The sequence below is a fragment of the Diorhabda sublineata genome, chromosome 3 (genome assembly GCF_026230105.1).
Source record: "Diorhabda sublineata isolate icDioSubl1.1 chromosome 3, icDioSubl1.1, whole genome shotgun sequence".
NCBI lineage: Eukaryota > Metazoa > Arthropoda > Insecta > Coleoptera > Chrysomelidae > Diorhabda > Diorhabda sublineata.
This window is the reverse complement of record NC_079476.1, coordinates 22976690-23001614: the sequence shown is the minus strand read 5'-3', so window position 1 is coordinate 23001614 and position 24925 is coordinate 22976690. Positions and strand designations below refer to the sequence as shown.

Here is a 24925-nt window from a genome sequence, read left to right as displayed (position 1 = left end):
TATATTTTTGTTCTATTAAAACATTAAAAGTGATTTTTGTATTGATCGCTTAAATGGAAACTACCTCGCTTTTCTCAATTTACACTTGGTCCTATCGATTACGATGAAATTAATTTCTTTATTTCAATGTTCTAATAGATGTTTTTGATCTGAACAATTTTCAACTCTTAGCAATTTTTTTCAGGGAAGCCATACACGTACCGTTTATGGCTAAATTCGTCGTATTTGCGAAACGAGTTGATCCTTTGGAGGCAAGACTGAGAGTATTTTGCATGACCGATGATAAAGAGGATAAGACTTTAGAACATCAGGAACATTTCACTGAAGTAGCAAAGAGTAGAGACGTAGAAGTGTTAGAAGGTAAACAACAGTATGTAGAATTCGCTGGAAATTTGGTGCCTATCACGAAGAGCGGTGAACAATTATCATTTTCCTTCAGAGCGTTCAAAGAGAATAGACTCCCGTTTTCTGTTAGGGTTAAAGATCAACACGCCGAGGCTGTCAGTAGGTGTTTATTCATGAAAGAACCAAAAGTAAGTATATCATTTTCAAATAGATAATGTGAGACAGTATATTAATAATTTTGTGATCTTACAAAGACATTAAAATTGTCTTGCAACAGAAATAATAAGTGTTTAATATATTGGTAGAGATAACTAAAAAAATAGTAGCTACGAAATCAGTACCTTTTATTTACATTGTTTTTCAATAAATTATTTCAGGTACCGAAAGGTGAGCCGCCACAACAACCGATTTGCATTCTCAACATAGTCCTACCAGAAGATATAGTAACAGATACTATATCCCTTACTGATAGCGACTCAGTTAAACACTACAGGTTCTTATCTGAAAACTTCGACTACTACAGACCTGACCCCAGACTGGCAGACATGAGCAATTTATTAGGTGAAGATTGGGTATCTTTAGCTAACCAACTTGGACTTACCACATCAGAGATCAATGTAATCAAATCAGAGTATCCTGATAGTGTAGCTAAACAGGCGCAAAGCATGTTGAGGTAATTTGTAATTTGAAATTTTGCACTAATTATTTTTCAGATAATTGTTGAATAAAAAACTAATACAAAGTAGTTCAATATTCTGATGTGAGTGTCAGACGTAGTTTTGTTACTTTACAAAAACCACGTACATAATTCATCACTGTCCAAAAAATCAATTTTATCCCTATGTTGCTAGAACTAGACTGGGCTCTTCGTAGAATTTAGATAATTGATAATATTACGATTTGATACGGCTTCATATGTGGTGGTGGAAAAGTAAAACAAAGCAGACCAAACAGACATTCCTTCATTGATATAAGTGCATTCATAGCGAAATTCAGTAATTTGAAGGAGATTACTTCAAATTTTATGTTGTTTCCACTTTGTTTTTCATAAAATAATGAAAAGTTTCATTTCAGAATGTGGTTGTCACAAACCGGCAACAAAGCACAGACGAACACATTAGAGAACGCCCTTAAGAGAATAGGAAGAGAGGACATAATACCTCAGTGCCTAAATGTTGACCAAGGAGGTCAAACAATCACTAGGATAAAACAAGAGGAGATAGGAAAATATAGACTGAAAAAAGAAGTAGATAGTATAGACAAAGAAAAAGGTGCTGTGAAAGATGACGTTGCCCCAAGGGCAGTAGTTGACATTCAAGAAGGTAAGTTACACATCACACGAGTTCATAACTGTCTTGCCAAAAACTATCATCAGTTTACAAGATCGTGTTAAAAAATGGTTCTCTAAAAAGTTCATTATGCTTTTGTCCTAGAACTCATAATACCTTTTCGAGAATCAGCATATTGGGGGTTTTAGCTTTGCCTTAATTTTCCCATTCTTTCTGGTTATTTGCTTCTTCATTCATTTGTCATATTCTTTTCCTCTTTCTTCTGCTTTACTGTGTTATCGTTCTAGCCAAGCTTTCTCGGGTCTTCTTCTCTTTCTTTTCTTAAGTCTTCTTGCTTCTGGCCCTATGTTTTATTTACATTTCTCAATCTACTCCCTATCCCTATATCCATTTTTCCATCTTTTGTGAAAATCAATCAGGTATTCAAATGTGTCACTTCATTATTAAATCTTTCTCATGTTCTCATCATCCTATTTGCTATTTTTGATATTTAGCGCACTACCACATCTTCAGGTCCTCAATTGTCTTCATCTATGCAGCATCGGTTTCTTTGGTACAATCTAGAATTATATGTCTCAAATTTCAAATATATATATTATTAATATCAATGAATAATTGATTTTTTCAGTTAAGCGGTTTGGCATTAAAGATAAATATTCAGCTGAAGAAAAAGTGTTTGTTAAATCTGACGAAGACGAAGAAGAAGAGCAATTCGATAAACCAGTAGCAGAGCGAAGAGAGAAAATAGTAAAACGTCTCTCGGCCGAAAGAACAATTCCAGCGTCTTCGCAACGCCGCGAAATAGTTCAAGAAATAACAACAATTAAAGAACAAAACCTCGTCGAAGACAAAATAGCAGAAGTGCTAGGAAGAGAAAAAACCACAGACGATATCACCACAAAAACGATAACAAAAACAATAGTAACGCCGGAGATAAAGACGGTTTCTAAAACAGTTGGAATAAAAACCACACCACCATCTGAATCAACAGTTTCGGAACCAACTTTGTCTCCAGAGCAAACGCAAGTTGGCAAAGCCACTGTAGTTACAGATACACGCACAATCCAACTCGAAGAACCGCACAAGCTGTCGGAAGACGCGGAACTACTGGAGAAGGTGACGCAGAGTTTCGAGAAGAAGAAGCCGATACCAAAGTTGATCGCTGATGAAGGTGAGACCTTATTGATCTTTTCTCGAATCTGTCTCAACCAGATATTATCTTATCCTAGCAATCGCAATAGTTATTTCTCAATTTTTCCTATATAGGTAACTGTCCATAATTTGCCAACAGATTTCTTCGTAACTTGCCAAAAAAATAATTGCTCAAGTTAAGTTCTAATTGGATGCATTTAATGATCAATAGCATACAGATTTTAAGAATTTACAAAGAGTTCTAAATTGGTGAATATTGATTCAAAGTTTCTTTTCAAGTCAAGCGAAATGCCTTAATCTCGTACAATTCGCCTGTTGTGATATGGAGAGAGATCGGATTGTTAGGTTAAGTGAAACTTGTCTATCGGAAAGAAAAATTTCCAATAGGACCTTCAAATCCGTATGCTCTATACTGCACTGTCATCGGGCGAGGGTTCAATAGGGCCGAAGCCATAGAATGACCATAGAATAATAAGTTCGTCAATTGAAGCTTCTGCACGATGGTCGGACGATGTGTTTAAAGCTGGGATCCATAATTTGATATAGAATGTTACAGTTAGACGTTGTAATGTATGTGGTAGAGAATAGTGGAGCCTTTTCATGCCAAACCATGCGTGACATATCACATTTTATCAAAGAATCCCAATCCACCGTTCACTTTGACTACCAATTGATCATGTCTGCCAATTGACTGGTCATAGACAGTTAAATTTGTATCAGACTTCTAATTCTAATAATAATCTGCAACTTTCGATGGAGTTAAGGTAGCATGGGATATAATGGAATGTCAGGCGCAATAATAAGTACCTCTTCATGTCAAACCATGAGAAATCCAAAATTGCATTTTGCTGAGCCAGCTGTCTCAGTAAGCTAGCCGAAGAAGCTGAAAATCTAATAATTTGAGTAAAGATCAGTCATAAATTAACATATATGTGTTGTCTGTCAGTATTTGGATGAAATACTTAATTCCTATTGTTTTTTTCAATTTTTTTTTTGAATACTCATCCTTATTCACACGTATATTTTATGGAATCATTTTCCAATATGCTTATAACTATTTCCAGATCCCAAATCACCAAAATTCTCGAAGACACCACCTCCTAGTCCAGCTGATTTTATAACAAGAGAGCAGGTTGCCTCAGTACAAGGTGAGTTTCAAAATTTTTATTACGTTTGGATTTTTAACATAGTGCTTTTTTAGTTGTTCATGTGTATAGAATACTCGTAATTTAATAAAAAAAACAACTTCCGTTACAAATTTGGAAATGAGTATTCTTTACACCAAATGTGGCATATCAAACCCCAAATTATCCGATTACTAACAATTTTTTTGCTCTTCTTGATATATTATTTACCAAGATGATAATTTATAGTAGAAAATTTGGAAACCAATAATTTTTACGTATTGTATTAAAAGTTGCTACAATAGAAAGGGTACCTAAGTCTTAATATTGTTGTATCTGCACTTTACCATCATCTTTCAATAAAATGGTTGGATTAGAAACGTAACTTTACTTTAATGCTATTTAATTCCTCAAAATATCAATAACAACAGCAATATGATATATGATATTTTCTTGAACAAATCTACCACAATTTTCCTAATGAAAATCAGAACGAGATTTAAATCGCAGTAGAAATAAAAGATGGCAGAAAAAAATCTTACAGTGGAATATATTTATTACTACATTGCAAAAACACAGAGACGAGATTTAAAAGAAAATAGGAAACAAAACAGGGAGAGTTACTGAAGCCAAACATAAAATTGGAACCAATATAAGAAAGGCAAAATGATAAGTCAAAAAATTGAAACATATATGATTAAAGAAAAAAATTTAAACTTAAAGAAGATAAGATACAAATTTTTAACGTGGTTCATATAGATTTCGAGTGTTGTCCTCAGTACATTATTCGTGGAATATCTAAGAAATGTATATATTTCCAGTCATCAACAAACAATAACTATAATGTATTATGCAAAAGTATCACAACTTTTATCACAAAAGTGATATCGATTATACTATTCAAAATGATGACTTTGAACGTGTATATTTATTTAATTAGATATAGACGTTTATACAAAAATGAGGTCAAGTAAATAAGTATCAAGAAGAGAAAAAAAAACTGTGAATATTTAGTTTGAAACGTGTAATTCGATTAATATCCTAGAATGTAGCATTTAAGGATTCGTAGGGGAAAACATATGAGTGCACGGTATAACTAAAGTGAAATAAATTTTTATCTATAGAAATGACATACAGTATACATCTAGTATTGAGTAGTTATAATAAATATACACCACTATATAATAGAGATTTTAACCTATTTTTAATAACCATTAAAGTCCAACAATGAAAATTTATAAATACACAATTATAAAATGTATATAACAATTCGAAATTTTGAATTAAAAAATATTCATTAATTCATTTCAAAACATACACCCTAACGTCTTAATAAACACAAAATAATAAAAACCAGATATTCAATGTCTTTGACAAACATTAGAAACGCAAAACGAAGTGGCTACTGCTACTTTCACGTATACGTAAATATTTTTTTCTATTCTCATATGTTTTTAGAATAGTGAATACTTATCGTATCAATAATTGATTAGTTTCACATTCCTTTGAAAACTGTTCAATGCTTCAAAACAAAATTTTGGAAAATGATAGCTGTAATAAGTTCTAAATGAATGCTTATAAATATAACCTAATTAAAGTTTTTTCTCTGAACCTTGCGAGGTCATAAAACGGCATCATTCCTTAACCTTACCATACAATAATAGACCTAGCATTATATATAGTAATGTGTCTAATATCCCTGTTCAGTTCTGAATTTGTATGTTAAAGATTCCTTTTAATTTTCTTTCTGATGGATGTAAATCTTCTATCAGACATTATTGTTGTCAACCTCAATTTTTCTTTTATGTTGAAGTCAATAAGTTTTTTTTCTTTTCGCTAGAAAATATTCAATTTTTAAACGATCCAAATCCAATTTTTTTAGATTCTCTGTGCATCTTGAAATACGTCTCTATACATCATCATTCCATAATACATTCTGTTTTATTATTTGTTACAAATATCTTATGTCGTTAATAGTGAGATTTTCTTTTCGATTTATTTTCAAATATTTAATAGATATGACAATTGATACTAGATGGAGCTCATATACATTACAATTTGTGTTTCTACTGTGAATAGTAAAAGATAGAATGGATAGTTTGTAATTTCATCACCGATAGTGGCGTTAGGGTTAAGATCAATTTGATCGACTGTTTATTAAGAAAATATCATTATTTTAAAAAATCGTAAATTAATGATACTGTTAATCATCTTGAAGATAGGATCTCAAAATTTCAAATAGGTAAGAAAAGCTAAAAGTACAACTTGAATTGTAAAGAGAAAAAGAATAATTATTACATGTGATTTTCGTTAAAAATAAAATCTATTGATCTTCTTCGTTAGGTTATATCACAGTCATACGTATGCATGACTTAATTATGAAGGTATCATATGACCTCCTTTGGACTAAATTGGATTACGTTTCAGTTTATACATTAATGATTTGAAATTCAGTTTAAGTAAGATTTTTTTCGCGTTCGGTTACTTGTTCTTCGAGTAAAATTCGCCATTTATATTGAATAAATTGGATATTTTTGACATTTGTTTATAGGTCTGCTAAAGTGGTAAGTAAATTTGTTTAATTGTGAAAAACACAGCTCTACAAAATTAAATAACTACAATAGTAGATTTAATGATGAAAAAAAAGAATATTGAATATACTATGAATAAATTTATGGATAAAAATATATTTTTTTATCAGTACTAGTGAGACATATTAATAAAATGAAATGGAACATCGACATAGTTCTAATTGTTTTAGAAATTTCTGTTTAACTAAAAAAAATTTTTATAAATATAGAATGTAAAAATTTTTTCTAACCTTATTATTAATGTTATAAATATGCTAGAAACTATTATCTAATACACTTAAATGTCATGTTTTTTCAAATTACAGCATATAATTTGTTTAATCAAATGCATAAGCCTGTATTTTTCCAGTTTTAGAAACCCTCAAGTAATGAAAAATATTTTTCATGTTATATTTCCTATACCTAATTCCCAAGTTATTGATCTTGGCGTTTTGACTAACATTTTAGAAAAACTATATAAACCAGTGTACTTATACGAAAAAATAAAGACAATGTAAAAATGAATGAAAACGTTATTTCTTTTCCAAAATACAGAAGTTTTAATTTTGATTTCTAAAGCATTAAAAAAATTCCATCTTTTCTAAGTGCTTCGTAAATGATTGTACTGTGACATCTAGGCTAGATTCTTCCTTTTCCAGTAGACTGAAGATTTTTCTAAATTGAAGACATTCTGTCATAGAACTTCTATCAAATTAGTTTCAAATATCTTAAATTCTAGTTTACACTGTTCTGTACCTTTCAGGTAAGCAAGGATTCGCTCCCAATTTTGCAGGTCCTAAGCTGTGATTATGACTGACACAACTTGTAAATCTTCCTACTACGTTTTGATACAATATTCTCGTTATTTTCGCTTCTTGCTAATTCTTTGATGACTTATATTTTTCTTACCATCTCAGCTGCAGCACATGGGGTTACCACTTGCTACTTGAATTTCCCATGTTAGAAATTTTACTATATAGGCTGACAGATTCAAATACATTTTATTATTGATTATTTCCACCTTTTCGTTATCTTTCATCTTGAACTTTTAGCTTCCTTATCGTTTAAGGGAAGCGACAATAATTTTAGTTGTCAAGGTTAAAAGACTAAAAAGCCGCGTTAATTCGAAATCTTCAAATGTTGCTTTTAATTTATCACATGCTTCTTTGTTTACGTCGTAGTATTATACGTCCCAAAGCTTTTCGAGTTCTAAATAAATCTGTATCTCTTATTATAGCTCAAGCATCTCTCAAGACGTTCGCTCTAATTAATTTATCATCAAAAAGTTGAACAAATTACAGAGCTCAGAGCTTCATTTATGTCTTTCACGTCTTCGGAGCCCCCTGAACTCCAACTGTTGCAATTTTATGTACATCTTTCCAAAATATCGGCTATATTACAAAAGCATTTCTAGAGACAGTTTCACCGATCTATAATAACATAAAATTTTAATATTTCTGTTTTCATAACGAAAAATGACTTTACATCTATTTTTGTTTTCATGTACAAAGGAAAGCTTTTAAAAACATAATTAGTTCGTATTACTGATAAGAAAATATATTTGTATCAAATATTTTTTGATAGATTTGAATAGATCGTTTTCAATTTACAATTTTTGAACACTATGTATCCCCTACCGTGATATGCCACATTAAAATGGAGTTTGCAAGTCGGTTAAACCAATTAGATTTTGTTTAGTTATTGAGCGTTTGAACAACAAATAAATTCAAACGCTGAGTAGATATTTTTAACCTTATTTATGAAAAATTGTGTTTATGTTCCCTTCCCTTACCTTAAACAATTTATTATACCCTTCCTCGAAATGACAACAATAGGTGTATTTGTTAATAATTCCAGCGTTGTCATTTTTTGGAGCATTTTGTACTTATTCAAAACACTGACCAAAGAACACTGTCAAATGTGCAACATGCTTTTGGTGCGAAATTGGCTTAAGCTATTCAAAAGATAAAAACCAAATTAATAACAACAAAATATTCCTTTGGCCCTACTAATACAAAACTAATGTTCATTGTTAAAACGATTAACCAGAAAATAAATCATTTTAAGGGCTAACTAATAGTTTTTAGTATACTCTAAATACCGCTTACAGTTCTCAGCTTTCTGTTATACTCACAGCTTTCTGTATATTGCCTATTACTGTCAGATTATAAAATAGGTCTCAATACAATATTTATAGTAAATAAAAACAAATTACTTCAAACCAGTAATTGATAAATATAACTTTTTAAATTTTTATTTTGAATTTTCCTCTTTTTTGATAGAATTTCAAATTATTAAAACTATGGAATCAGCTGAAAGTTGTGGTTCGTTGCGTGAGGTAGGCAAAATGGGATTAAAGAATCGGTCATTCCTAATACTGATAAACGATTCTTCAATACCCACCCCATCCAGTCTCCAAAATTTCAGAAAAAACATCGAATTTTATGCATTAATTCTCGTATATCCAGAATATCTTTCCATTATTGTTCAAATCTGTTATTATGGCCTCTAACTATTTCTTCTTCTGTATTCTTATTTATTAGTTTTCCTTCTCGATAACTCATTTCATTTTTTTGTGTCTGTATTCAGAAGTCACAACCGTTAAATAGTATTGATATAATTATCGTAAATCGCACGATCTTGGTAGTCGCCGAAGTATAGATCTGGGTGTTTAAGCAATTAGAAGCGTAATTCATTCATTTCCGTCACGGTTTTCATCAACTAGTAACACGTTGATGGAACAGAGCTCACATCAGCTCTTCATGAGCTCTCAAATCGCTGGTACAGAATGTCTAATGTGGCACGAACTATGTGGCAAATAACGTCGTCATATTATTGTTGTCTGTATCTCTCAATATAGGCCAAAAAAATTGGTAATTATAGAGCGCTAGCCGTTGACTATGATGACCTGGAATCGTTCTCAAAGAAATATGGCGCTGCCAGTACAAAATACACATTGTACAGTAGTTTTTTCCGAAGTTATTGGACGCTCTTGGATCTGGCGGGGATAAGTTTCATCCCAAATTCGGAAATATTCTCGGTTGACATTCCAATTCACTCAGAATTGAGCCTCGTGATTTTTCAATGAAAATTGGGGTTATTTTCCAACAGCTTCAGAACTAATTCAACGATAAAATTTCATTGTCTATGATCGTTTATCTTCATTTCATCTATTATAATTGGGGTTAGTTCCTACTAGTTCTAGAGCTAATTCAATGAACAAACTTCATTGTCTATGATCGTTTACCTTTAATTCATCTATTAATACCATACATACCTCGATGTTTATTACACATAGATAATTAAAGTAGATTGTAAGAACGTATCACCTGCATGAAATTCACTATAGGAAAACATATCAAAATATATTTTAAATTCAATATAGACCAAAGTAAAATCGAAACGTCGAAAAGCATATACTTAAAATCAAAATCATTTTATAATCTGACATATTGTAAATTAATGTTACACTAATTTCTATCGAGCTTACAGAAAACACTTTTCGCTTGAGAGTGTCCCATGGTATAACTAATAAAGCCAATTTTCAAGCACTATTCGTCGATAGCTGATTGACACATCTTATATATCATCCCATGGGACACTCAACATTGTTTAAGCATGAAGTTTTTTTTTATTTTTGATAATAAAATCCCATGCTGCGTTTTTATTAGTGCGAAATATTGTTTAACGTCGTGATTGTGGTGTGGTATGAAACATTTTGTGTTTTTATGTTCTTTCATTTCGTCACTAACATATTCAACCACTATTTTTTTTATATAATAAATTTTTAATAATACACAAACAGATATAGTCATAGTTGTTATACATATACAATTTATAACATCCACAACTTCGATGTTTACTGCAAAGAATTTAGATTATAGCTTTGATCCATCCATCCATTCATTGAGCCATCGGAAGTTGGTTAGCGATATCGTTCGTAGAAGCGGGAAAAAGTAGATTGTGGTACAGGGATGATGGTAGCTAGGGCGGTAAAGAGAATCGGATATTCTAATACAAATTCGACAAAATTATGAAGATTTATAAAGTAATAATTATTATATACAATATCGTCCATTTATAGTGATTTAAAACATAATTTTAAAAAATAAAATTAGATATATGTATTTACTTCGTCCCCCGATTTTTTCTAAAAGATAAAAAATTATCGATTTCAATTTTTATTTTTTAGAGTCAGTCTTGCATAATACTTTTAAAAATCGAAATATCTGTTGAAATGTACTGTCAAACTGCAATATTAAACACAGAAAGCATTCATTATAAGGAGAAAGAAACAAAAGCTTATAATAAAACTTACGTAGTAGCTTTAAATTCAATAGGTGCAGATCTCAAAATGTCATTTATCTGCACTAAGTCAAATGTTGTGACACTTTGGAAGAAAATGACGAAGAAAGTAAATTTCACTGTTTGTCTCTAAAGGAGCTAATTTTAGAAAACTGAAATTTTCATGGATCAATAATTATTTCTCGCGAAATTATTTTTACCAAAAATTGAAGCAAGAAGGCTGTAATTCAAAACAGTGAATATTTTGGAATGCCATGTCATATGAGCTAGGAATCATTTTCCAACCATTTTCACTGGTAATTGAGGGTTTCCTAGATCAGAATATAAATTTTCCAGGTTGAAATCATTTTGGAGTAGTTACAAATTGTTCTCAAGCATGAAGGGACCATCGAGTTGGTTTCCAACAATCCCTGCTCTAATATTAATTTTTAATATTGTTAACTTATATCTATAAAACAATTTGAGGCAAATTAAACAAACTGATGTTGCCACGAAAACTGTTCAAATTATTGTTAATGAATACTAATCTGAGTATATTACGAAGAATTTCTGTAATCGTAATATTTCAATTTATTCTAAAATTGAAAACTTTGTTGAAAAGAGAATGAAGAGGCCTCTCAAACGATATATCACAAGCCTATAATTCCTATTTCAAAAATTGGTATCGCATTTTTCCGTCGTAGAAAGTCAATTTATAATATTTGACGTGTTTTACAATTTTCACAAATAGGTACAATACCGAAATAATTAATTTATAATAAAATATATTTCAAAAACATTGATATTTATACGGAAATCTAATTTCCATTTGCTTATTACAAATAAAATGGTTCCATTTAAAGATACTGTAAAAACTACTTTTAATTTTGTACATCTGTTTGTGTATTTTTTACACTTTTGTTAATTTAATGAGATGAATATGGTATAAATAGCAGATTAACAATTTTTAATTTGATACCGATGAATTGCTCCATGAAAAAGACAAAAATTTGCCTTCGAAAATAAATTTAAATTTTTCACAGAAATTTTGAGGTTATGCGAAAAAAGTGTGAATATAAAAGTTGTCTATAACTTTTTTCCATTGGACTCATACCAGAAAACGAAACGTTTTTTACCTTTAAAAACTCACCCTCTTCCACTTCCCGACATTAAATCATCTATAATTATTTTTCATTTCATTTTCGTTATATTTTCTTTCTTCTCCAAAATATTCCATCCCACTATTATTTTTTTTTGGTTTCAAAAATTATCGACCCTGGTCTAGTGCTGCAATTTATTTCAACACTTTCTGAAAGAGAAAAACCAAAAATTAGGTTATGTTAACTTTTTAATGTACAATGCCAAGGAACCTTCAAAAACAATTTACAATAACCCTACAAATATACCATCTTCATTTATTGAAATTTACAGAGTGGTGGATAGAAACTGGTCCAGCCCTATATTTAGCAGTATCTAGTAGATTTTAAGTAAATGGGTTGATTTTTGTTCATAAGGTAACATTTCAAATATACAGATATTTGTCTTTTGTTAATGTCCTACCTCCCACTTCCTCGAATTATTTTAATAAGTTTAACAAGTTTTAATTAATTTAAAGAGTAACATCTTTTGAAAATGAATCGTGCTAATTCATTTTTTAATTCACATTGAGAGAATTGTAAAAATACCTAGGAAAACTACAATAAATAGCACAAAAAGAAAAAAGAAATGCAAAACGATACACTAAATGATGATAGACTGAATAAAATGGAACAAACTGGAACCCTAATAGTTCTAGAAAAGATTAAGAAGAATAGGATAATTTTCTAATGTAACTCGTGTTTCTTTTCTTTATATAAGCAGTACTGGAGCTCTTTGTTTTTGATCACCATAAATTCATTTGAAATTATTGGCTACGATAAATATTCTAAAACCCAATCTTTTAAACTATTTATATCAAGTAGGATTATTTTCTTTTTTGATATTGGAAGTGGCTCTAAAACATGAACGATTACTGTATTCAAAGGGCGTGTTACTGTATTCAAAGGGCGTGTTTAGAAATGACAAATTTGTGTAACGTACAAATATGCCCCCTTCATAACATGTTTCAGCATTTACTTGTAATTCAATTATTACTGCTAAAGATAGAGGTTAACTGCTTTCTGTGAATCACTCTGTGTAGTTTTATATAAATCACTGTATTATTCATCCCTTTTTTCCCATAATATTTTACAATAATTATTAATTGTTTTTTTTTAGAGAAAATCTTTCGAAATACTTACTAAATTTTGTTGATCTTTTATTGGAATTTGTATATATCATCGGATCAAAGTAATTACCACCAAATATTCCGTATCAACTTTGCAACAAATGTAACAAAAATGATACATTAGTTTCTTTTCATTATAACAGGACATTGAAAATGTTCAACAAAATGAAAGTATGTACTTCAAAAGTATTTCTCTGATAAACTTCGTCCATGCCATACTAACACCAGCCCATCTCATAGACACTTCCAAAAATATGTTTATCTTCAACTGTTACGTGGAATAAAAATTCTAATCTTCCAATTAACGGTTGTTATAAATTTCCTCATGTTCCTTTTCCCTTCTGATCACTCAGCTTCAGATATGCGCTTAGTGAACCGTAATTGCAAACTCCATAAAGTTGAAAAATCAACAAGGTACAAAATTTCAAATATGAATAATTGTGTATGCATGGAATCGCATCCCATTCACTATTGAGTTTCTATGATGGTGAAAAGGAAATTATTGAAGCTAATTGTGAGAGGGATGTGAGTGTGAACTCGGTCAAAAATCTAGGCCTCGGGCTTCACGTAGCTAAGGCTACAAAAGGTCAGTGAAAATTTTAGTTCGCTTGATTGGGAAAAATAAATTAAACTCAATCTTCAAATATAATAAAGTATATTGGAATTTCTTAATTTATTTCGCTCAATTTTACTTAAGGATTTAAATCGCTACTAGTTTGGGCATAAAAAAACAAGCTTTCGGGACTTTTGCGATAAATAGTAGACGCTTATGGAGATGTGGAATGCCTATAGAAGGCTTTTTTATAAATATAAATAAATCGCTGTCGTATTCCTTCACATCCTGCTCCCATACCTACACTTTACACTTTGAAAACGTTCATACATTTCATGTTATTATTTTGAATGTGCTAAGATTGAAAGGGGCTACATAAGCTCCGGATAATGATTTATTTTCTGAATACTTGATTAATAAGAATTTAGTTGCACATACTACCCTACCCAACGTTAAAAAAACACGTTAAATACACTGAAGTTAGCCCTATCACCACCCTTTGTTATTTTTCCCTGCGACAGCAAGTGCATCGCCTCAAGACGATGATGATTCGCTGGACACGGATGGCTTCCGAGAAGATCAGTATTTACTCGAAACACCAACATCTGGTGAAGAACCAATTTCTTCTCAAGAATCTTCCTATATTACTAAAGATATAGATAATCAAGATGTAACAGATTACGATAATATCTACCAGTATTACCAATACCAAGCTAAGCTCTTCAACGGGCAACGCAAACGTTTAGCTTCCACGGAAGACCTAGACACAGATGTGATAGATTCTACCTCTAGTTATCTGCCTTCCAATATACCTAATAGTGATTTACCTGGAATTGCGAATATAGATTTAGATAAACTGAAATTAATGGAATCCAAGAAACTTATATTAGAGAACGCAAATATTTACGATTCCCCTGAAGAAAAAGGATCTAAAGATTCGAAACGGCCAGAAGATTGGGAACGTAAAGAGAGAATAACTGTACAACGATTACATGGCGGAGGAGGAAAAGAAAAAATTCCACCCTCCGAAGAAAAAGTAACACTGAAAACCACCCCCGACAAAAAGGTTACTTTGGCATATTCAGAAGACACCAAGACTGTCAAGGAATTAGCCCATAAAGACATGGATCAAGCAGTGATTAGACCAGCTCAATCTAGTAACTTCTCAGAGCAAATTCTTTCAAATAAAACCATCGACGAAAAAAGGAAACAATATAAAACAAATGAAGAAAGAGAAAAACCGATTCAAATACACCGAAGTACCTCTCCCTTATCCAAAAAAGAAATGTCGCCATCTTTAGATGGCATTCCCCCGACTGTAACTGACGAGAACAAACCTACCTTAGAACTAATAATTGGTCGTAAAGAAGTTAGGACCAAAGAAGCTTTAGCAACAGCGGAAAGTAGACTAACTTTATACGGAACAAAAGACGTTGAAATTTCTATCAAATCTCAATCACATATTTCTGTAACAACAACTAAACGTGATAATACAGGTAACAAAACGTGTCATAAGTTCGATGTTGGAATGTGTACGACAGCAGGAACTGAAAAAGACATTCATACTGCTTTTATTGATAAGCAGGATTCTTATATTATACCACCTGTTACGGAACCTACTTATAAAAAGCGCGAAGAATCTGTCAATTTCAGCGGAAAAAAGCAAATCTTCACCTATCATGATACCGATGAACCATCATCTCAAGTAGAATCGCCTATAAGTGACAGCATCTCTCATCACGTAACAGACACTGGAATCTCTATCACTAGAGGTACCACAACAGGTACTATGTCTAGTCCTGCTGAACAATTTCAAGGAACTCTAATTCAAACGACAGGTTTTATATCAGACATTCCAGTAGAAGAGGAATTTGAATGTACCGACGCTGGATTAAGTCCTATACAAGCTGACGAATTCCCACCTCAAGATTTTGACGACGACATCAATCAATTCACAGATATAGGTACCAGCCCCATTGAATTTCCAGAATCAGCATCTATTCCTTTATCTCAAGTAGATACTTCAGAAGCTGGAACTATCACAGATCACGTAGATATGAAAGATTCGACGTGTAGTCCAATCCAACCAGAAGAAACTTTACATATCTCTGCTGCTGAAAAAATTAAAGACGAAGAAATACTTGCAAATAGAAGAGGTTCGGGTGATGTGAAAGCCAAAATAAAATTTCTAGAAGAACAAGTAAGTAGATCACCTCAGAAAGATTATATACGAAGAAAACGTGAGATTGTTGATTCCGAAGATGAAATGTCTAGTATGAAAGACGAAGAAACATGCAGGGGGTCTACTGAAACTTTAGCTCAAATCGATGATGATGAATATAAAATGGAAACTATAACCGAACATGCAGTTAAAGAAAAAGCAGAAGAAAAATCTTTATCAATAAAAGAAACCATGATTAAAATTCAAACAACAACACCGGGTCATATTAAACACGTTGGTAAAAAAATTGCGGAACTTCAAAAAATATTTTCGAGTGACACTGAAACTAGTTTCGACGATGATTCAAATAAATCTCCAATTAAAACTAAATTTAAGCCTAAAGATGAAAAACAACCAATGCAAGATATTCTAAATCACGTTGCCACCAAAGAAACAACCCAAATTCAAAAGGTAACAGAATTTGAACCAATGGATGATGATATCGATGAAGCTTACAAAAAATCTGTTAAAGACAAAAAATCAATGTTCGAAGAATTAATCTCTAAATCACAGGAGACTACTCCTACAAAAAAAATTCGGCGTGACACATTAGGAGAAACCAAAAAGCATGTTCCAGATTCTGGGGAAAAACATATGAAAACCTATACAACTCAAGCACCGCTACCAGATACCAAAACGATTTGTGATGTACACAAAAAAGAATATACCGATGATGAACTGAAAGAATGTATATCAAATTTAGAAGAACAAGTCCTGGCTGAAAAACATAGAAAAAATATTCGAGCAATTATAAATTCCATCGAAGAAAGGCATAAAAAGACTGATGACCCGAACATAGAACCAATCTGTATAAAATTGAAACATGTACCTCATTACAGCGAGGAAGAGGAGGAAATACTAGAATTTACTGAGCCCAAAGCTGTATCGAGCGGATTGAGCAAAATGTTCGACAATCATATCAAAATTATTGAGACTATTAGCGGTTCAAGCTTAGCAGTTTGTGAAGAGCCTTGTACTAAAAAAGAAGTGTGCAAATTAGATGATTTCACAGAAGAACAAAAAAAAGTTATAGATATGATATCGAATGACAATGACCAAATAGAAATCAATAAAAACGATTCGAGGCTAAGCGTATTTGAAGAACTTATCAAAAAAACTGAAGAAAGTCCATTAGATATACATCAATCAACTCAAAATGAATGTCTTGATTATATAGAAATTTCTGAAAAAGTTACTGAAAAATCATATAGCACGAGGACGCCTCAAAAACCAGACAAAGATAATGAAATTATTGAAAATGAAATAATGAAACCTGTTGCAGTTACATCCGTTAAAGACAAACCCTCGAAAACGCTCGATCTGAAAGATTTTCACGAAAAAATTCCCAGTAGTGAAATAGAAATCAGGAGAATGATGTCAGAAGCACTAGAAGCGTCTAAACAAATCCGTCAAGAAGTAAAAGAATTAAAACCGGATTTAACACCAACTCCTGAAGGTCAATTGGTAACAATACTACCAGAGACAGAGTCCATGGGCCTAACAAAAGCCGAGAAAGATCTAGAAAATATTCGCTGGTCAAGTAAAGGATATTTAGATGAGGAAGCTAAATATTCAATTGAAACTAAAGAAGTCCCAATAAAGAAAAAAATATTAACTGATGGAAAACCAGAAATTATCATTGAGAGCAAAGTTCAGATAAAGGAACTGAGAGACATGGAGAGAATCAAATCGACAGAAGTAATTTCTCAGAAAACGATTTCAGTACGGAGACAATCAGACGAAAAGAGCGATAAGGATATTTCGAATATACGCAATGACAAAACAACTGCTACCCCTTTAGAGAAAACAGATGCAAATATACACGTTGACATGGATGAGAGGATGCGGGAAACTCCCAAAAAACAAACACGTCACAAAGAGGAAACACAACATACATTTATACCTGAAATAAAGCCTACAAAAATGATAAAATATGATAATGAACAGCCTGATGGATATCAATCTATTAGTGTGATACTAGTTGAAAAGGAATCACCCGATCCAACACCCTTGGCACCAAAGTCACCGGTAAAACCCGTTCAAAAAATACCGTCAGAACAGATCACTGATGAAAAAGGTGTAGAGCATTCACCAGTTGAAGAAGATTACAGATTAATTGAATCCACGAAGAAACCAACAATGCCAGGAATAACTGACACTGTTTCTGAAAAGCAGGATGACGAAATACCTGACGATAAAGACGTTAAGATGCAGAAATCTCCAGTTGTATTGATAGGACTCGGAAAATATCCTATCAAGGAGGTGCAATCTCCGTCTTCGATTGAAATGGAACCCACAGAATTACAAAAACTTGACGATAAACAGCCTGCCGAATCTCAACCTCCTAGTATGATACTAGATGACAAGAAATCACCTGGTCCAACAACACCATTAGCATCAATGTCACAAATAAAATCCGTTGAAAAAATATTGATAGAACCGATCACTGATAAAGAAGGTGTAAAGCATTCACCAGTTGAAGAAGATTACAGATCAATTGAATCCACGAAGAAACCAACAATGCCAGGAATAACTGACACTGTTTCTGAAAAGCAGGATGACAAAATACCTGACGATGAAGACGTTAAGATGCAGAAATCTCCAGTTGCATTGATAGGACACGGAAAATATCCTATCAAGGAGGTGCAATCTCCGTCTTCGATTGAAATGGAACCCTCAGATTTACAAAAATCTGACGATAAACAGCATACCGATTCTCAATATCATAGTAGAATACTAGGTGACAAGAAATCACCTGGTTCACCAACACCATTAGCACCAATGTCACCAGTGATAACCCTTGATAAAATAGCGACAAAACCGATCACTGATAAAACAGGTCAAAAGCATTCACCAGTTAAAGAAGATGACAAATCAATTGAATCCACAAAAAAACCAACAATGCCAAAAATAACTGACATTGATTCTAAAGAACAACATGACAAAATACCTGATGATAAAGACGTTAAGATGCAAAAATCTCCAATTGCATTGATAGGAGACGTAGAATCTCCCATCGAGGAGATACGAACTCCGTCTTCAATTAAAATTGAACCCACAGAATTACACAAACTTGACGATAAACAGACTGCCAAATCTCAACCTCCTAGTATAATACTAGATGACAAGAAATCACCGGGTCCAACAACACCATTAGCACCAATATCACCAATAAAACCCGTTGAAAAAATATCGATAGAACCGATCACTGATAAAGAAGGTGAAAAGAAATCACCAGTTGAAGAAGATGAAAAATCAATTGAATCCACGAAAAAACCAACAATGCCAAAAATAACTGACATTGATTCTAAAGAACAACATGACGAAATACCTGATAAAGACGTTAAGATGCAAAAATCTCTAGTTGCATCGATAGGAGAAGGAGAATCTCCCATCGAGGAGATACAAACTCCGTCTTCACCCAAAATGGAACCCACAGAATTACACAAACTTGACGATAAACAGCCTGCCAAATCTCAACCTCCTAGTATAATACTAGGTGACAAGGAATCATCTGGTCCAACAACACCATCAGCACCAATGTCACCAATAAAACCCGTTGAAAAAATATCGATAGAACAGATCACTGATAAGGAAAGTGAGAAGCATTCACCAGTTAAAGAAGATGAAAAATCAATTGAATCCACGAAGAAACCAACAATGCCAAAAATAACTGACATTGATTCTAAAGAACAACATGACGAAATACCTGATAAAGACGTTAAGATGCAAAAATCTCTAGTTGCATCGATAGGAGAAGGAGAATCTCCCATCGAGGAGATACAAACTCCGTCTTCACCCAAAATGGAACCCACAGAATTACACAAACTTGACGATAAACAGCCTGCCAAATCTCAACCTCCTAGTATAATACTAGGTGACAAGGAATCATCTGGTCCAACAACACCATCAGCACCAATGTCACCAATAAAACCCGTTGAAAAAATATCGATAGAACAGATCACTGATAAGGAAAGTGAGAAGCATTCACCAGTTAAAGAAGATGACAAATCAATTGAATCCACGAAGAAACCAACAATGCCAAAAATAACTGACATTGATTCTAAAGAACAACATGACAAAATACCTGATGATAAAGACGTTAAGATGCAGAAATCTCCAGTTGCATTGATAGGACACGGAAAATATCCTATCAAGGAGGTGCAATCTCCGTCTTCGATTGAAATGGAACCCTCAGATTTACAAAAATCTGACGATAAACAGCATACCGATTCTCAATATCATAGTAGAATACTAGGTGACAAGAAATCACCTGGTTCACCAACACCATTAGCACCAATGTCACCAGTGATAACCCTTGATAAAATAGCGACAAAACCGATCACTGATAAAACAGGTCAAAAGCATTCACCAGTTAAAGAAGATGACAAAACAATTGAATCCACGGGGAAACTAACAATGCCAGAAATAACTGACATTGTTTCTGGAAAGCAAGATGACAAAATATCTGATGATAAAGACGTTAAGATGCAGAAATCTCCAGTTGCATTGATAGGAGACGGAGAATTTCCCATCGAGGACGTACAAACTCCATATTTACCTACAATGGGAACCACAGAATTACACAAATCTGACGATAAACAGCCCACCGAATCTCAACCTACTAGTATAATACTAGGTGACAAGAAATCACCTGGTCATACAACACCTTTAGCACCAATGTCACCAGTGGAATCACTTGATGAAATACCGTCAGAACAGATCACCGATAAAAAAGATGAAAAGCATTCACCAGTTACAGAAGATGACAAATCAATTGAATCCACGGAGAAAACAACAATGCCAGGAATAACTGACACTGATTCTGGAAAACTAAATGACGAAATACCTGACGATGAAGACGTAAAGATGCAGAAATCTCCAGTTGCATTGATAGAAGACGGAGAATCTCCCATCGAGGAGATACAAACTCCGTCTTCACCCAAAATGGAACCCATAGAATTACACAAACTTGACGATAAACAGCCTGCCGAATCTCAACCTCCTAGTATGATACAACATGACAAGAAATCACCTGGTCCAACAACACCATTAGCACCAATGTCACAAATAAAACCCGTTGAAAAAATATTGATAGAACCGATCACTGATAAAGAAGGTGAAAAGCATTCACCAGTTAAAGAGGATGACAAATCAATTGAATCCACGGAAATAACAACAATGCCAAAAATAACTGACATCGATTCTAAAGAACAACATGACAAAATACCTGATGATAAAGACGTTGAGATGCAGAAATCTCCAATTGCATTGATAGCAAACGGAGAATCTCCCATCGAGGAGATACGAACTCCGTCTTCACTTAAAATGGAACCCACAGAATTACAAAAACTTGACGATAAACAGCCTGCCAAATCTCAACCTCCCAGTATAATACTAGATGACAAGAAATCACCTGGTCCAACAACACCATTAGCACCAATGTCACCAATAAAACCCGTTGAAGAAATATCGATAGAACCGATCACTGATAAAGAAGTTGAAAAGAAATCACCAGTTGAAGAAGATGAAAAATCAATTGAATCCACGAAAAAACCAACAATGCCAAAAATAACTGACATTGATTCTAAAGAACAACATGACAAAATACCTGATAAAGACGTTAAGATGCAAAAATCTCTAGTTGCATCGATAGGAGAAGGAGAATCTCCCATCGAGGAGATACGAACTCCGTCTTCACTTAAAATGGAACCCACAGAATTACAAAAACTTGACGATAAACAGCCTGCCGAATTTCAACCTCCTAGTATGATACTACATGACAAGAAATCACCTGGTCCAACAACACCATTAGCACCAATGTCACAAATAAAACCCGTTGAAGAAATATTGATAGAACCGATCACTGATAAAGAAGGTGAAAAGCATTCACCAGTTAAAGAGGATGACAAATCAAATGAATCCACGGAAAAAACAACAATGCCAAAAATAACTGACATCGATTCTAAAGAACAACAGGACAAAATACCTGATGATAAAGACGTTGAGATGCAGAAATCTCCAATTGCATTGATAGCAAACGGAGAATCTCCAATCGAGGAGATACGAACTCCGTCTTCACTTAAAATGGAACCCACAGAATTACACAAACTTGACGATAAACAGTCTGCCGAATCTCAACCTCCTAGTATAATACTAGGTGACAAGAAATCACCTGGTGCAACAACACCATTAGAACCAATGTCACCAATAGAACCCGTTGAAAAAATATCGATAGAACCGATCACTGATAAAGAAGGTGAAAAGCAATCACCACTTGAAGAAGATGAAAAATCAATTGAATCCACGGAAAAACCAACAATGCCAAAAATAACTGACATTCATTCTAAAGAACAACATGACAAAATACCTGATGATAAAGACGTTAAGATGCAGAAATCTCCAATTGCATTGATAGCAAACGGAGAATCTCCCATCGAGGAGATACAAACTCCGTCTTCACTTAAAATGGAACCCACAGAATTACAAAAACTTGACGATAAACAGCCTGCCAAATCTCAACCTCCTAGTATAATACTAGATGACAAGAAATCACCTGGTCCAACAACACCATTAGCACCAATGTCACCAATAAAACCCGTTGAAGAAATATCGATAGAACCGATCACTGATAAAGAAGTTGAAAAGAAATCACCAGTTGAAGAAGATGAAAAATCAATTGAATCCACGAAAAAACCAACAATGCCAAAAATAACTGACATTGATTCTAAAGAACAACATGACAAAATACCTGATAAAGACGTTAAGATGCAAAAATCTCTAGTTGCATCGATAGGAGAAGGTGAATCTCCCATCGAGGAAATACAAACTCCGTCTTCACCCAAAATGGACCCCACAGAATTACACAAACTTGACGATAAACAGCCTGCCGAATTTCAACCTCCTAGTATGATACTACATGACAAGAAATCACCTGGTCCAACAACACCATTAGCACCAATGTCACAAATAAAACCCGTTGAAGAAATATTGATAGAACCGATCACTGATAAAGAAGGTGAAAAGCATTCACCAGTTAAAGAGGATGACAAATCAAATGAATCCACGGAAAAAACAACAATGCCAAAAATAACTGACATCGATTCTAAAGAACAACAGGACAAAATACCTGATGATAAAGACGTTGAGATGCAGAAATCTCCAATTGCATTGATAGCAAACGGAGAATCTCCAATCGAGGAGATACGAACTCCGTCTTCACTTAAAATGGAACCCACAGAATTACACAAACTTGACGATAAACAGTCTGCCGAATCTCAACCTCCTAGTATAATACTAGGTGACAAGAAATCACTTGGTGCAACAACACCATTAGAACCAATGTCACCAATAGAACCCGTTGAAAAAATATCGATAGAACCGATCACTGATAAAGAAGGTGAAAAGCAATCACCACTTGAAGAAGATGAAAAATCAATTGAATCCACGGAAAAACCAACAATGCCAAAAATAACTGACATTCATTCTAAAGAACAACATGACAAAATACCTGATGATAAAGACGTTAAGATGCAGAAATCTCCAATTGCATTGATAGGAGACGGAGAATCTCCCATCGAGGAGATACGAACTCCGTCTTCACTTAAATTTGAAGCCACAGAATTACACAAACTTGACGATAAACAGCCTGCCGAATCTCAACCTCATAGTATAATACTAGGTGACAAGAAATCACTTGGTCCAACAACACCATTAGCACCAATGTCACCAATAAAACCCGTTGAAAAAATATCGATAGAACCGATCACTGATAAGGAAGGTGAGAAGCATTCACCAGTTAAAGAAGATGACAAGTCAATTGAATCCACGAAGAAACCAACAATTCCAAAAATAACTGACATGGATTCTAAAGAACAACATGACAAAATACCTGATCATAAAGACGTTGAGATGCAGAAATCTCCAATTGCATTGATAGGAAACGGAGAATCTTCCATCGAGGAGATACGAACTCCGTCTTCACTTAAAATGGAACCAACAGAATTACACATACTTGACGATAAACAGCCTGCCGAATCTCAACCTCCTAGTATAATACTAGGTGACAAGAAATCACCTGGTGCAACAACACCATTAGAACCAATGTCACCAATAGAACCCGTTGAAAAAATATCGATAGCACCGATCACTGATGAAGAAGGTGAAAAGAAATCACCAGTTGAAGAAGATGAAAAATCAATTGAATCCACGAAAAAACCAACAATGCCAAAAATAACTGACATTGATTCTAAAGAACAACATGACAAAATACCTGATGATAAAGACGTTAAGATGCAGAAATCTCCAATTGCATTGATAGGAGACGGAGAATCTCCCATCGAGGAGATACGAACTCCATCTTCACTTGAAATTGAACCCACAGAATTACACAAACTTGACGATAAACAGCCTGCCGGATCCCAACCTCCTAGTATAATACTAGGTGACGAGAAATTACCTGGTGCAACAACACCATTAGAACCAATGTCACCAATAGAACCCGTTGAAAAAATATCGATAGAACCGATCACTGATAAGGAAGGTGAGAAGCATTCACCAGTTAAAGAAAATGACAAGTCAATTGAATCCACGAAAAAACCAACAATGCCAAAAATAACTGACATCGATTCTAAAGAACAACATGACAAAATACCTGATGATAAAGACGTTGAGATGCAGAAATCTCCAATTGCATTGATAGGAAACGGAGAATCTCCCATCAAAGAGATACGAACTCCGTCTTCACTTAAAATGGAACCCACAGAATTACACATACTTGACGATAAACAGCCTGCCGAATCTCAACCTCCTAGTATAATACTAGGTGACAAGAAATCACCTGGTGCAACAACACCATTAGAACCAATGTCACCAATAGAACCCGTTGAAAAAATATCGATAGCACCGATCACTGATGAAGAAGGTGAAAAGAAATCACCAGTTGAAGAAGATGAAAAATCAATTGAATCCACGAAAAAACCAACAATGCCAAAAATAACTGACATTGATTCTAAAGAACAACATGACAAAATACCTGATGATAAAGACGTTAAGATGCAGAAATCTCCAATTGCATTGATAGGAGACGGAGAATCTCCCATCGAGGAGATACGAACTCCAT

General features: G+C 33.5%; 1 protein-coding gene across 18 annotated transcripts in view; it reads left to right on the top strand.

The window, feature by feature from the left end:
* Nucleotides 1–24925, top strand: part of LOC130441938 (uncharacterized) — a 247460-nt gene that overhangs the window by 121140 nt on the left and 101395 nt on the right. For all 18 annotated transcript variants that reach the window (XM_056775827.1, XM_056775831.1, XM_056775833.1 and 15 more), the window contains 5 exons: nucleotides 185–533; nucleotides 723–1018; nucleotides 1420–1667; nucleotides 2263–2805; nucleotides 3851–3934. In XM_056775827.1, coding sequence (XP_056631805.1) covers nucleotides 185–533; nucleotides 723–1018; nucleotides 1420–1667; nucleotides 2263–2805; nucleotides 3851–3934 — 1520 coding nt within the window. The remainder of the gene's footprint in view (nucleotides 1–184; nucleotides 534–722; nucleotides 1019–1419; nucleotides 1668–2262; nucleotides 2806–3850; nucleotides 3935–24925) is intronic.